Genomic DNA, 13,349 nt, shown 5'->3' with positions numbered 1-13,349 from the left:
ACTTTCGTAAAGCAACAACACAAACACACGACTAACCGACGCAACAAAATCAATTAAATAAGTTGTGTTTTTACACAATTATTAGGCATGCACCCGCGGTTTAGGACAGATTTTTAGATAAGTTAGTTAGAGAGTTACTTTGAAGTTAAAACACCAAATGTTTAAGTAATATAAAAGGAAAATGCGGAGCGCAAGACAAAAATACGTCTGGACTCTATGAAAGAGAACGTTTTTTATTTTTTTTATTTTTACTTACATTGTGACGCCATTCAATTCGAAATACATGTGGATGAGCTATCACTAGACAATCAAAGTAAACGTCTGTACCCTCACGTAGAGTGTTTGCGTCTAAAGATGTTCCCAATCGAACATATGCTTCTGGAACATCTAAAAATAAGATCAAATTGACTTTTAGTAGGGAATAAATCATAGGAAAATATATGTGGGAGAGACAAAGACCAGAAGCGGCCGTCGACCGAATAGAGGAGAGAACAAAAGTTTAACGATCGACGCCATTTAGTTCAGTGCCAAAGTCTCTCTCGCAAACACGGAAAAGTAAAAGCGCAGCATTCAATATTATATCCAACATCATAGCTTCGATTTAAACATACACCCATTGTAACCAGCGCAAATATCTAATAATAATACGAATACAACATTAAATATAATAAACACAGTCGTCCTGGATTAATCTAATAACTATGGTAAACCCGGGGCCACATGTATGAAAAAGATAAGAATGGCTGGCTGAAGCAGCAAAATCAAAGTTTGGTACAGATAAGGTGAACAACTAAATACAATATGTTTAATAATATGCGTAATGATGAAGTAAAAAATGATAAAATGAAATTCAGTTTCTTACAGCTAAGAAATTCAAATTTCATCGCACCAAAAATTTAAAAGCGAACATTCTAAAAAAAAACAAGAAGGAACGTTGTTTCTTCTTCTTCTGTGGAACGCTTCTGTGGACGCGACTCTGATTTTATACACGTGCTCAGTCAGTATATAAATATGTGAGCTTATGATTTATGTAGAATTTTAAAATATTTTATGTGTTTCATTTTTTTGCTTCATCTGTTATCTACATCTACAATGTCGATTCTACATAAAGTAGGTATTTTCTACATATACAATGTAGATTATACATATCTAATGTAGATTATACATATACAATAGGCTGGGCCAAAATTTGAACAAAATTTTTTGTTCTGTTTTTTCAAGTGGACACCCCCCAATTCTGTTCTTTGTTATTCAATAAAATTATACAATTTTTTTCAAATTTTTAGTTTAATGTTTGGGGGTTGCTACCACGAAAAGAAAATAAAAATGTTTGGGTAAATATACTGTGGAACTAGCGAGCTTTTTCACTAGCTGTTGAATTTAGATTAAATTAAGAAGTCGGAGCGATTTAATATACTTTATGTGTGTACAGTTTATTTGTTAAGTAGGCGAAATATGGGGTGCGTAGGTGTAGCGAAATAAAGCGAGGGGTACCGGTTGATCAAATCAAAGCGAGAATTGAAGACGCAGGGTCTGTTCAATATGCGAGAGAAGTGAGTGATTGATCAAGACAGTAGAACGTGAGTGAGATAATGATGACGATCAATTAAAGACTACTAGAGGGCAGGCGGACCGAATTGCCCGTTCCCTAATGCAAGCGAGAGAGAGAACGAAAGAAGCGATAGAAGCTCGGCTGCTGCTGAGCCGAGCACGAGCGATAGATAGAGAGATGCTGCAGCTGCAGTAGCAAATGAAGAAGGAGATATAAAGAGGCGAAAGAACGGCCGCTGCCGTGAGTAATTATAATCGGTTACAATATATATATATATGCAGTGGGCAATGCAAATAGAAAACAAAGGTGAGATTACGTTAATTTGCTCCACTGGCTATTTTGAGGAATTTATTGGGGAATATGAGGCCGGGAAACCAGACATATACATTAAAAAAAATTTAATTCGTCGGTTTTTTTTTCAAATAATATTGAAACTTAGAAACTAGTTCATATTGATAATAAGGTATTTTTATTTTTTTTTTAGTTACTGTTAAAAAATTAACGATTGGTGAAAATCAAGAAGTTCAGCTGAGGTTGATATATTTTGTTAACTAGTTCGCAAAAACTTGTGCAGGTTTTTTACAACATATACATATGCAATAGATTTCACCAACTATCCAACATGTAAATTACTATTAAATTCAAGGTAATAAAACTGGGGGTGTCCCGTTTGAATTTCGAAAAAAAGTGTTTTGGCCCAGCCTAATATACAATGTAGATTATACAACTTCTCCGATGACATCTTCTTCTTCTATTCATGCTGATCAAGAATATTTGTACTTTATGAGGTCAGAAACGTTACCTTCTCTGCGTTACACATAATAAGTATAGAGATCAGCGTATAGTGAATGCGGCGCACATAATGAATTGAATGAAACGAAATGAAAGAAACATAATAGCCGCATGCGCATTCGTTAACTGCTAAATTTTTGTTCGTTCATCTCTTTCTTTATTTCCTTACGCACAGCAAAGCAGCAGGCATTTCAATACGAAACAGCCACTTACTCTCATGCATTATATTCGTACTTCTTCGCTTAAATTTATTGCGTAAGAGTAGGCGTATTATGTAGGCGCACTCATTCACTCAAACTGTATCAGCATAGCGTTCGAATTCACACAATTCATTTTCGGCATTTTTTATTCAAATACCAGTCTTTTGCAGTTCCGTGACACCTCTAATACTCATGATGTGCATACGGCTTGCGGGAATTCATATATGTATATATATAAGAAAAATGCATAACGGGAGAAAGAAATAGGCGACACGAGGAACAGAAGACGTATGACGTATAACTTCTCCGGACAAAATTATTTTTCTTTTGTGGGACAGTCGTTTAAGTCGCGATTTCAAAATATTCAACATCAGACAAACTTTTCCTAATACATTTGGGGTTCCAAAGTTAATATATTATAAGTGTTCGGTCTCCCAACCGAGCATTAGTTAGTATTTATAGTCAGTGGAGCAGCCTTAAAGTAAATCATGTTATTTGTTCGTTAATTGCACTGCCCACTGTACCTAAATGTAATCGACATGTATCTACACCCGCCCCCTCACTGTTATAGCCGTTTCAACCGTTCTTTCATCTCTTCGTTTCGCACCTTTCTTTCTATCGCCTTTCGAAATCACTCTCTCGATCTATCAGCTCTCTCGTTATCTCGAACACTCCCTCGCTCTTTATTCCGTTAGCATCGCGTAGGGCACGGTCAATTCGGTCTGTCTGCCCTAACATGCCTTCGCAATGCTCATGATCTGGTCTAGCATTTGCATGCCTTTGCAATCTCTTGCAATTTTCTTTCGTCGCATATATAAACACGAATCGCGGTTTATATATGCATCTAGCTTTCGTCTTTCTTTCGTCTTCGCGTTCGCTCTCTTCATCTATCTTTCTCTCGCTTGCATTAGGGCACGGGCAATTCGGTCCGCCTGCCTTTAGCAGAGTCTGGACGTACCACTCGTACCTGGAACATCGTCGCCTGATCGACCTAATCGACAAGAATAAACATATATGTATAATAATCTATTCCTGACGTTTTCTTGTAAATTAAGGTGATACATTTGGTATCCTCCTCTAAACAATAAGTATGTACATATGTTAACTACACTGAGGCAGAAGTACCAAGAGGTTTGTAAAGTCAGCGTAGCCGTTTTACATATATTTATAAACAATACTGTTCGGAGTAAACCCAAGTGTTTTTCTGTACGAGTAAAGATTTTTTCATTAAATAAACTGTATTTTAACATAAAATTTAGTCTGCCCAAGTAAATGATGCTACGATATCTAGAATATTTACACAGACAAATATGCACTGGCTACAAATTCAAAGTCCTGGTTCTATAATAAACGTTTAATGGTAAATTTCACTACACATACTAATTTTATATTTAATTTTTAATATAATAAAATTTCCTCAAAAAATAAAACAAAATTAAACTTTTATTTTTTTTACTTTAAAATCGCTTGAAATGTGCAAAAAAATAGATTCCTCAAAAAATAAAACAAAATTAAACTTTTATTTTTTGTACTTTAAAATCGCATGAAATGTGGAAAAAAAATAGATTTTTTTTAAAGACCAAAATTTCACACATTTTAAAAATGTTAGAAAACCTTAACTTTGACACGCTATATCTTCAGGTATATCCATTCTATCACCACGAATTCAAAATCCTGTGAAATGTGGTACAATTTCTTGTCAATGATTGTGAGTAAAAATTATGAAAGGGCCCAAAACGTTAGGCCAGCAACGTATCAATCGGTAAAATGGGATTTTCGGAGGGTTGATCAACCAATTTTAGCTCAAACGTTTACCAAAGATTTTAATGAACAGTCTCTTGAGCTACTGAGCTTCTTCAGTAGCGTTGTCTTGCGAGATTATTTAAGAGACGATGATTGTTCAGTTCATATATTCACAGTTTATTGTACTTAAGTTAATATATACATATGTATTATCCAAAAATAGCGAAAGGTGTGCGGACTTGATAACGAGAGTTAACGATGGGTCGATTGAAGAAGCGGGGCCGGTTCAAGACTGTTGAAATTGATATATTTATGTTAGGTTTAGTTTAGAACTATGTGGGCAGGTCACTGTGTCAGTCTACAAAACGTTTAACTACGGTGATGATCGATCTTAAAGTGTCGAAGCTCGAAGAACAGGTCCGCTCCAATCAGAATATCAACTGGTTGGGACTGGTAAAACTTCTGATCCGCAAGAGGTGTTGGAGGGCATGTTCCAGCGATTAAAGTCGAGGATACCGTTGGGTTGGCTACCCGTAATGGTTGGAGCAATAAGGGCCGTAATGGTCGCGGCATAGTTGGACGCGTGTGATTCCAGTTGGATATCCACACAGCATCCGTCAGATATGGCACACGAATCGCCTAGACCAGAAACGGAAAGTTCTGACTCTTTCTTCAGTAGCTGCAACTGTTGAGCCAGACGAGAAGTGACGAAATGCATCTGCGATCCAGAATCGAGCAGGGTACTGCAAGGAATCAATATCCCAGAGCGACTCCTTACGCTGATTACGGCAGTGGGCAAAATCACGGCGTCCCGTCGATGACTCTGGGCCAAAAGCGTCGTGGCTGACGATGTTACGGCATGTTCACCGACAGAGGGTATCGCGGGAATTCGTGGAGTCGATGTTGATTTGAAGAGTTGAGACAGATTGGATTGAGAAGTGTAGGACGGAGATCCGAAATGAAGTAGTGTGTGATGCTTATCACCACATACTCGGCAGGATCGTGAACGACATTCACCTTGCTGATGGCCTAATCGGAGGCAGTTGGTGCATTTTTTTTTTTTTTTTTATTATTACGGGATTTTATTTATCGAATCTTCCCTATTAGAGACTTACGACAAGTATACAAATCTTAACCTAATATATTTATTTAATTAATTACACTTAATTACTTAGAGTACGTCCCTAGCTAAGTATTATTGCTGGGTGGGAAGGTCTCTTCGCCGGAGTCGTGTATGGCTAGTGTGCCAAGTTAAAGACTGCGCAAGTCTATTAGGATGGGCTTGAAGCTTGGCCTGGTACTTTGCTTTCACTTTGGCAATTTCATCTTTAACTGATCCTACATTTAAGTCTTTATGGATATTTTCATTCCGTATGTACCATGGTGCCCCAGTGATAGTTCTTAGTATCTTCGATTGAGCTCTCTGGATTATTTCTAAATTACTAACGCAAGCATTTCCCCATAGCTCGGAGCCGTATGTCCAGATGGGTTTGAGAACTGCATTGTACAAAAGTACTTTGTACTCCAGTTTTAGTGGTGAACTGGTGTTTATTAGCCAATGTAGATTACTAGCTTTAAATTTAAGTAGATTTCTCTTCACTTCGATGTGTTTACGCCAAGTAAGCCTTCTATCCAGATGAACACCAAGGTATGTTACTTCGGTGGTTTGTGGAATGTTGATATTGTTCAGACATAATGGAGGGCAAGTTTGTCTGTTTAACGTGAAGGTGACATGCTTGCACTTTTGCTCATTTACATGTATCCGACAGTCTGCTAGCCATTTTTCTAAGGCCACCAGATGAGATGTTAAGTGATCCGTGGCCCTTCTTGGGCACTTGGAGCGACTTAATATGGCAGTATCGTCAGCAAATGTCAAAGTTGTTGTTAGGCTGTTTGTCGGTAGATCTGCTGTGAATATGATATACAGTGTCGGTCCAAGCACGCTGCCTTGCGGTACACCAGCTTCAATTGGATGATATTCAGAGAGAAATTCTTTGCATCGTACTGCGAAACTTTTTTGTTGTAGGTATGACTCCAATATTCCATGGATGTTCTGTGGAAGTAATATTTTGATTTTGTGGATTAAGCCATCTAACCAAACGCGGTCGAAAGCCTGGGCGACTTCCTTTCAAATGCATTTCGTATCTCAGAGGTTTACTTGTTCAATGGTTCCGTGTTTTTCGCGAAATCCAAATTGGTGAGTCGGGATGGCACCGTTGCATCAACGCGTTGATGTGTAGGTGTTGTTTGATACGATTCAGGAGCAGCTTTTCAAATATCTTTGATAGGCAAGGCAGTAGGCTGATAGGTCTATATGATGATGGCTTCGACTTGTCTTTTCCGTTTGCTAGTTGGGGAGAGTTGCTCCATTTAGGATATTTGAGCTCGGTTTTTTTCATCTTCTAGGGCTCTGCGTAGTAGGTGGTTGGCTATTTTTAGCCGCTCTTTCGAGGCAGGTGATCTGTGTGCTTGCCACTCTCGGCGAAGCCTTCTTTTATCGCGTAGCAGCACTTCAATGTGCCTAGAAATACGACTGCTGTTGGAAAGTTTATTAGGTGCTAATATTGGTGTTGAATGTTTTGCCGCCAGTGACATTGAGGAAACCAATGCTTCGACTGACCTATCAATGTCATCTTTACAATTAATGTTTGGCAGCTATCAATATGAGAGCTTATGTACTTCCTGTATTTGAGCCAATCTGTTTTGCTAGAAGTTAGAAAGTGTGGGCGTTCCGAAAGCTGTGGAAGGTCGTTAAGGTGAATGGGCGAGTGATCCAATGATAGATCTGTTAAGTGATCTACATTAATCTGAGCTTGCAGCACCCTTCGTGTAACTGCAAAATCAATCAAGTCGGGTTGCTTGTTTGGATCTGTGGGCCAATATGTGGGCTTGCCCGGAGAGATAAAGTCTAGCTTGTTTCGTGGGGTTATTATAGCGTTATATAGTTGTCTTCCTTTCGGGTTGGTAAGTCTAGATCCCCAATGGATGTGCTTGGCCTTGTAGTCACCAGCTGCTATAAATGGGTCACCTAGTAGGTCGAAGAATGTTACAAATTCTGTTTCGGAAATGCAGAAGCGTGGTGGGCAGTATACTGCGGCTAGGTTTAGGTAGCCGCTCTGAATTTCAATATGAATTGCTGTTGCCTGTAGATAAGGTGTAGCAAATGAAGGTAATGGATAATTCCTAATGCGATTCTTGATCAGAACGCCAGTAACTCCATGTGCCTTACCATCGGGATGATTTGTCGCATAGAAGTTATAGCCATCGAGGTGAAAATAGTTGTTATTTGTTAGGTGAGTCTCTGATATGAGCATGGCGTCAATGTCGTGTTGAGCAGGGAACTGTAAGAGCTCGCATTTGTGCTGCGAAATGCCATTTGCATTCCAGAAACATATATTTAGACAGGACATTTAAACAGATTTCTGTTTGATTAGGAGCTCCAGGAGGAGATTTTGGTTGCGCATAAGCTCCTGCATCGTTTGTTGTATTGCAACCATTGTGTTTGTTATAGCTACCAGCATTGACTCAATTCCACTAGGAAATTGGGATGGATTAGCAGGGGTATGTTGGGCAGAGATTTCTGGGATCTGATTTGATGCCTGATGCTGCATTATTCCAGCTGTGGTTGGTTGAAGTGTTGGCTTAGAGACTGAGGCGTACGACCCGTTGTTGTAACTTAACGCCTGAGCAAAATAAACTCCTGGAGTCGTAGTTGATGGTATATATGTTAAGTTTTGTCGGACGACCGTGTTTCGAGCTGCAGTTATTTGTTGGTTTAGGCGATTTTTCAATTCTTTATAGACAGGACAACCTCTATAGTTGGCAGTATGGTTTCCCCCACAGTTGCTAAATTTTTTGGCAGATGGGTCCCCCTTATTTACGGGGCAGGCCTCAGTGAGATGAACATCACCACAGGCAACGCAGACTGCCCGTAGAGTGAAATAGGTTTTCGTGTGTCCATATTCCTGGCAATTTGTGCATTGGACCGGTCCATTTCGTTTGTGTGGTTCCTCAACGGTGATCCTACGGTGCAGTAGGTATTGAAGCTTGTATATTGGGTGAACTTCATTCATATTTTAGTTATTTTAGCTGCATTGTTGTTCTTCACATTTTGTGGGCTCAATTTTCTTTTGATTTGCACATAGCGATCGAGCGCAGTCTGAATTAACGCTCCATTAGCATTTTTTGAGCTTATTGGTTGGAAGAGTTGGGGCTTGTCGCAGTGGGTCGACAGTATCGGGCGCTGAGCAATTGCAGTGGTTGTTGTTGTGGTTGTTGTCGTTGTTGTGGTCGAAGACACAGTTTTGAGCGAGGGCATTGTACTAGTTGTTGTCGATATTAGCAAATCGCTGGTTAGGCAGTACGAGTCGGGGGATGGGCACTGAGCACTAAATGACCCACTTTGCAATGCAGGGGAGAGAGAGCGTGCTCTCTCCTCGTGCAGTTTTTGTTGGTACTGCTGCCTTTGGCGAGCGTATAGAGAAGTACGCGTTGTTTTTTGCTTGCGAGAGCCGACGCTCGTCTTGTTGTTGTTGCCGGGCTTGGCTCGTTTTGGCTTTGGTTACAGTGCTTGTGCTCTTTACCGAGCTGGTGCTCTTAAACGTTGACACTTGTTCTTTTCTATTATTTCTATTAATCTTTATTACTCGATTGGATGGTAATCATGGGCAGCACGATCACTAGTACCCATGCCTACCCCGAGCGCTTTTTCGCGAATTAATTTATGATTAATCGCGATTAATTGATTTAATTGATTTTCACCGCGGAGCGATACAAAAATACGTCTGTAGTCGTTGACGGTTGACGGTTGGTGCATAGCGATAGCTTCTTAGCTTCCTGGAGCCGAAGTTGAAGAGAACGGTTGCTGAACTGAGAACATCGATATATTGAATGTCCGGTATCGCCGCAGAGAAAACCGGTAAATTGCTGGCTTGTGGGTATGCTATCCATTTACGAGCATTCCTCCCACTTGGCTTGTGTGGCGGTATCCACATTCTGTAGCAGAATATGTATCAGAATGCAGTCAGCAATCTGCTCCTTGTTCCCCACACTTTGCAAAGCCCGCAGATTGGCATTTACAGTATCTGACAATGACCAGAGTTGGGACACAGACGAGGTCTCAGTACGCTGCACACCCAGAATGTCGGTGACATGTGCCTGAAAAGCTTGTTATTGAATCGTTTCTTAAGAAGGTCTAGGGCGATGGGATAGCTGGCTTCGCTGAATTCTAGCGAAGAGATTGTGTCTAGAGCTGTTCCTTTTATGCAGGATCGTAGGTGTTGCAGCTTCTTCACATTCGTTAGGTCATAATCCTTGTTAATTATGGAGGCAAACATGCCCCAAAACGCTGCATATTGCGCGTAGCCCCCACCGAATTTGGGAAGCTTTAATTCCGACTGGAGTCTCTCCAACATGGTCCGTCCGCATTGTTAAGCATGGGAGCATTGTGGGCTGCCGCTTGTTCAACTCCTGCTTCATGCTAATCTCCAGCATGACCACGCATTCGTCAAATTCCTCCCTCAAGAGACTACCGATCTCATCGAAATCAATATTCTCCAGGGCATTATGGTGCTTGTTGCAACTTGCGCTTGTTAAATGCAATGTCCGACACGGTGGACAACGGTGAGGGGGGTAAGAGTGAGGGGATACTATTAGAAGCCATAGCGTTTTAGAGTCACTGGCACACAGGGGTTAACAGCCGGTGAATAACCTCGAGCAGTTTGAGCTGAGCTGCACAAAATCATTCGCGACGTTTAAAAACGGGCTTACAGTTTTACAGACCAGCAGCGAAAGTTCACACATTGAAACGAACTGAGTAGAGGCAGCAGACAACTACAATGTCATGCACACTTAGAGCACCGAATACCGAAACGAAACAACAGCAAGCAAAACCGCAAAGCAGATGACGCAAAAACCGTTTCTGTTGCTTGTGCACAAACGACGGACCGAAAAACCGTGGTTCAAAGCGAATTAAACCAACTGCCAAATTAAACCAAATGTTATGGTTTTGTTTTGTTTTTGATATAATCTATATATATGTATATATATGTTTTAAATCAAATGTTAAGCTACTAAGCTTCTTCAATAGCGTTGTTTTGCGAGATTATTTAAGAGACGATGATTGTTCATTTCATATATGTGCGGACTTGATAGCGAGAGTTAACGATGGGTCGATTGAAGACGCGGGAACGGTTCAAGACTGTTGAAATTTATATATTTACCTACTTATCACTTCGATCTTGAAGTGTCTTCTGCTTTCTCTGAAGAGCCTCCCCTACAGCGGCTGACGAACGCCGAAAAAGAGCAAAGCTCCAGCGAGAGCATATGCAAAGTCAAACAAAACGGTGATAGAGAGAGACGTTTTTTAAGAGATGTTACATATGCTCAACTGCTGCCATGGGCCGGCGCTTAGCCGAACACAGTACTTTAAACATAAAAAATATAATGACACAGGATATAATTTTCTTTAGACTTTTCATAAGTCCTTAAAGACAAAATTTAAAAAAAAAACCGCACAAAAATCATAATTTTTGCATTTGAAAGCTTAATATTTCCCAAACTGAAAACTAAGCTGAAATCACAAAGCGTTTGGGTCTTATTTATAGCTGCGTTTCTTAGCTTTTTCAATGTTCACTAAGGCCAAATGTACTTAAGTTATGTGAAAAAGAAGCGCTACCTCTGAAAAAAAGCATACAAAAAATTCAGTTTTTTAACAATTCTTTAAAAAAAAGTTCTGTCGTAGACAAAGAATAAATTATCATTAAACAATATCAAAGTCCCAAATCTATCCGAAAAAGTGGGTTTGATTTTTTAAGGAATCTGGAATTTTCAAACTTCAAACTTTTTGTCTCTGAAAGTTTTGTAATGTTGTCCGATTAGATTCGTATTGTTTGTAGGATGGTGGATGTGGTCGGGTCGGCTTCGGTTCCCAAAGGAAGGATTCCCAATAAACGTAGTCGGATGTTTCTTCAATTATATGGCTGGTTTATTTGCTAACAAAGTCTCGGTTCGCGGAGCTTGTATGCTTTGTCGGGGGGTGGAATCGACACTGGAATAGCGCAGTCGCACCGTTCGAGGGGTAGAAGGAGACTAACTACCGCGGTAGTCCGAAGCGCCACTTATGCTAGCTTATATGTAAGCCCGCTCGGGAGCCGTGAGAGCGCTGTCGGAGAGCGCTAACAGAGCTGTCCACGGGAGCGGCTACAGACAAGTAGCGGAGAACGACGGTTACGCTGCTGCCCTGTTCAGGCTGCTGCTGCTAGTTTCTTGCCCGAGGAGAGAGCCACATATGTTGGTTTGTAGGCCTCTTAACATTACGGATGGAAGAAAGTCGGCTCCAATCAGTACATCGATTGGTGATCGATAGGGAAGGCTAGACAAGTCCTTCAATAAACTTTACGAGATCGGATGCAACGGAAGATTCTTTGCCAATTCCGGAATAACGTAGGCTGCGGCGTTTAATTGTAAACCAGGCTTAGTCGGAGAACGAATGGAAAACTGACAGCGCTTATTGGACTGAGCGGATACTGTCTGATTGAGGCTGAAGACTTGTGTCTGGATATGTTGTAATGGCAATAAACGTTGCTTCGGAGCCCGAGTCGATCAAGCGCGGGCGCGGAAATTTGTTCCCAGGTGGCAAATACTAATGATTGCTGTGTCTAGAAGGACAGAACTTGTCCCGGAAGCGAAATACGTTTGAACATTAGTCGAAGGTTCGGAAGAATTTGAATTTTGTGTGGCAGGTGCTTGCCGGCTTACGTCTGGCCAAGCTGTGGAATTGAGTACGGATGTGGAATTGGACTCGCTGGAAACGGGATTGCCACGATGGAGAAGTGTCTGGTGCCGGCCCCCACAAGTGTTGCAATTGTGGGTGGTTTGGCATTCTCGAAGTTTGGCCTTTTGCAAAGCAGTTTAAACAAAAACAACGGAACGGATTGCACTGGCTTCTGGAGGGTTGCGGATTCTGATTACCTTTGGACGGTGGTGGATTCAGATCGCCTTTGGAAATGGATGGAATCTTTTATTCTTCCGCTCCATAAGAAAGGTAGCAGGTCTGATGCAAATAATTATAGAGGTATATGTAAGTTATCCGCTATTCCTAAAATGTTTGAAAAAATTTTGACTCCGCATTTGCAACATCTCTGCAAATCACTTATATCTCCGTCCCAGCACGGATTTATCACAATCACAAATTTATTAGAGTTTACCTCTTTTATCATTAAAGGCTTTCAAGGTAACTTGCAGACGGATGTCATTTACACTGATTTCAGTAAAGCATTCGATTCTGTGAACCATTCTCTTTTAGCACAAAAACTTGACCTTTTAGGGTTTCCGCCTAATCTTTTGAGATGGATTTCCAGCTACCTTCGTTCTAGGTCTCAAAGAGTCCTCTTCAAAAACTCCTTCTCTTCACCTGTTAAGGTTACTTCTGGAGTACCACAAGGCAGCCATCTAGGCCCCCTACTATTCACACTCTTTATTAATGATCTGCCTTCAGTATTAACAAACTCTCGAGTACTCATGTATGCGGATGATGTTAAACTTTTTGTCCAGTATAAGGACATTTCATTTCACTCTCGCTTGCAATCCGATCTCAATAACTTTCAGTCATGGTGTTGTGCAAATTTGTTACACCTAAATGCCTCGAAATGCAAAATAATGACATTTCATCGCTCCAGCCCCCTTTTGGCTCCTTATAGCCTCTGCGGTGGTTCTCTTGAGAGAATTACCTTGGTTGATAATCTTGGTGTTAAATTTGACCCAAAGTTAAAGTTTTCTGAACACATTTCTACCATGGTAAATAAGGCCATGGGTGTGCTTGGGTTTATAAAGAGGTGATCAAAGGAATTTGACGACCCCTATATAGAATCAGTCCAGAAAAACTTTTTACTTTTTGCTCTGCGTGGCCTTCCGTACTGGGATGCAGGTGTGAGACTGCAATCTTACCCTCGTAGATTGCTTTTAATAAACCTTCCAACCTTAGTTAGTCGTAGAAAAATGCTTGGTGTGATTTTTATGCACAACCTGATCAAAGGTGATGTAGATAGCACTTGTTGAGCCGC

General features: G+C 40.6%; 1 protein-coding gene across 1 annotated transcript in view; it reads right to left on the bottom strand.

The window, feature by feature from the left end:
- The window catches only part of LOC111076700 (nephrin-like), a 330,088-nt gene that overhangs the window by 198,053 nt on the left and 118,686 nt on the right, over positions 1 to 13,349 (bottom strand). The window contains exon 4 of the mRNA XM_041593725.1: positions 257 to 387. Coding sequence (XP_041449659.1) covers positions 257 to 387 — 131 coding nt within the window. The remainder of the gene's footprint in view (positions 1 to 256; positions 388 to 13,349) is intronic.

This window comes from Drosophila obscura, unplaced genomic scaffold (genome assembly GCF_018151105.1).
Source record: "Drosophila obscura isolate BZ-5 IFL unplaced genomic scaffold, ASM1815110v1 contig_198, whole genome shotgun sequence".
NCBI classification, from domain to species: Eukaryota; Metazoa; Arthropoda; class Insecta; order Diptera; family Drosophilidae; genus Drosophila; species Drosophila obscura.
This window is presented reverse-complemented; position numbering and strand designations above follow the sequence as displayed.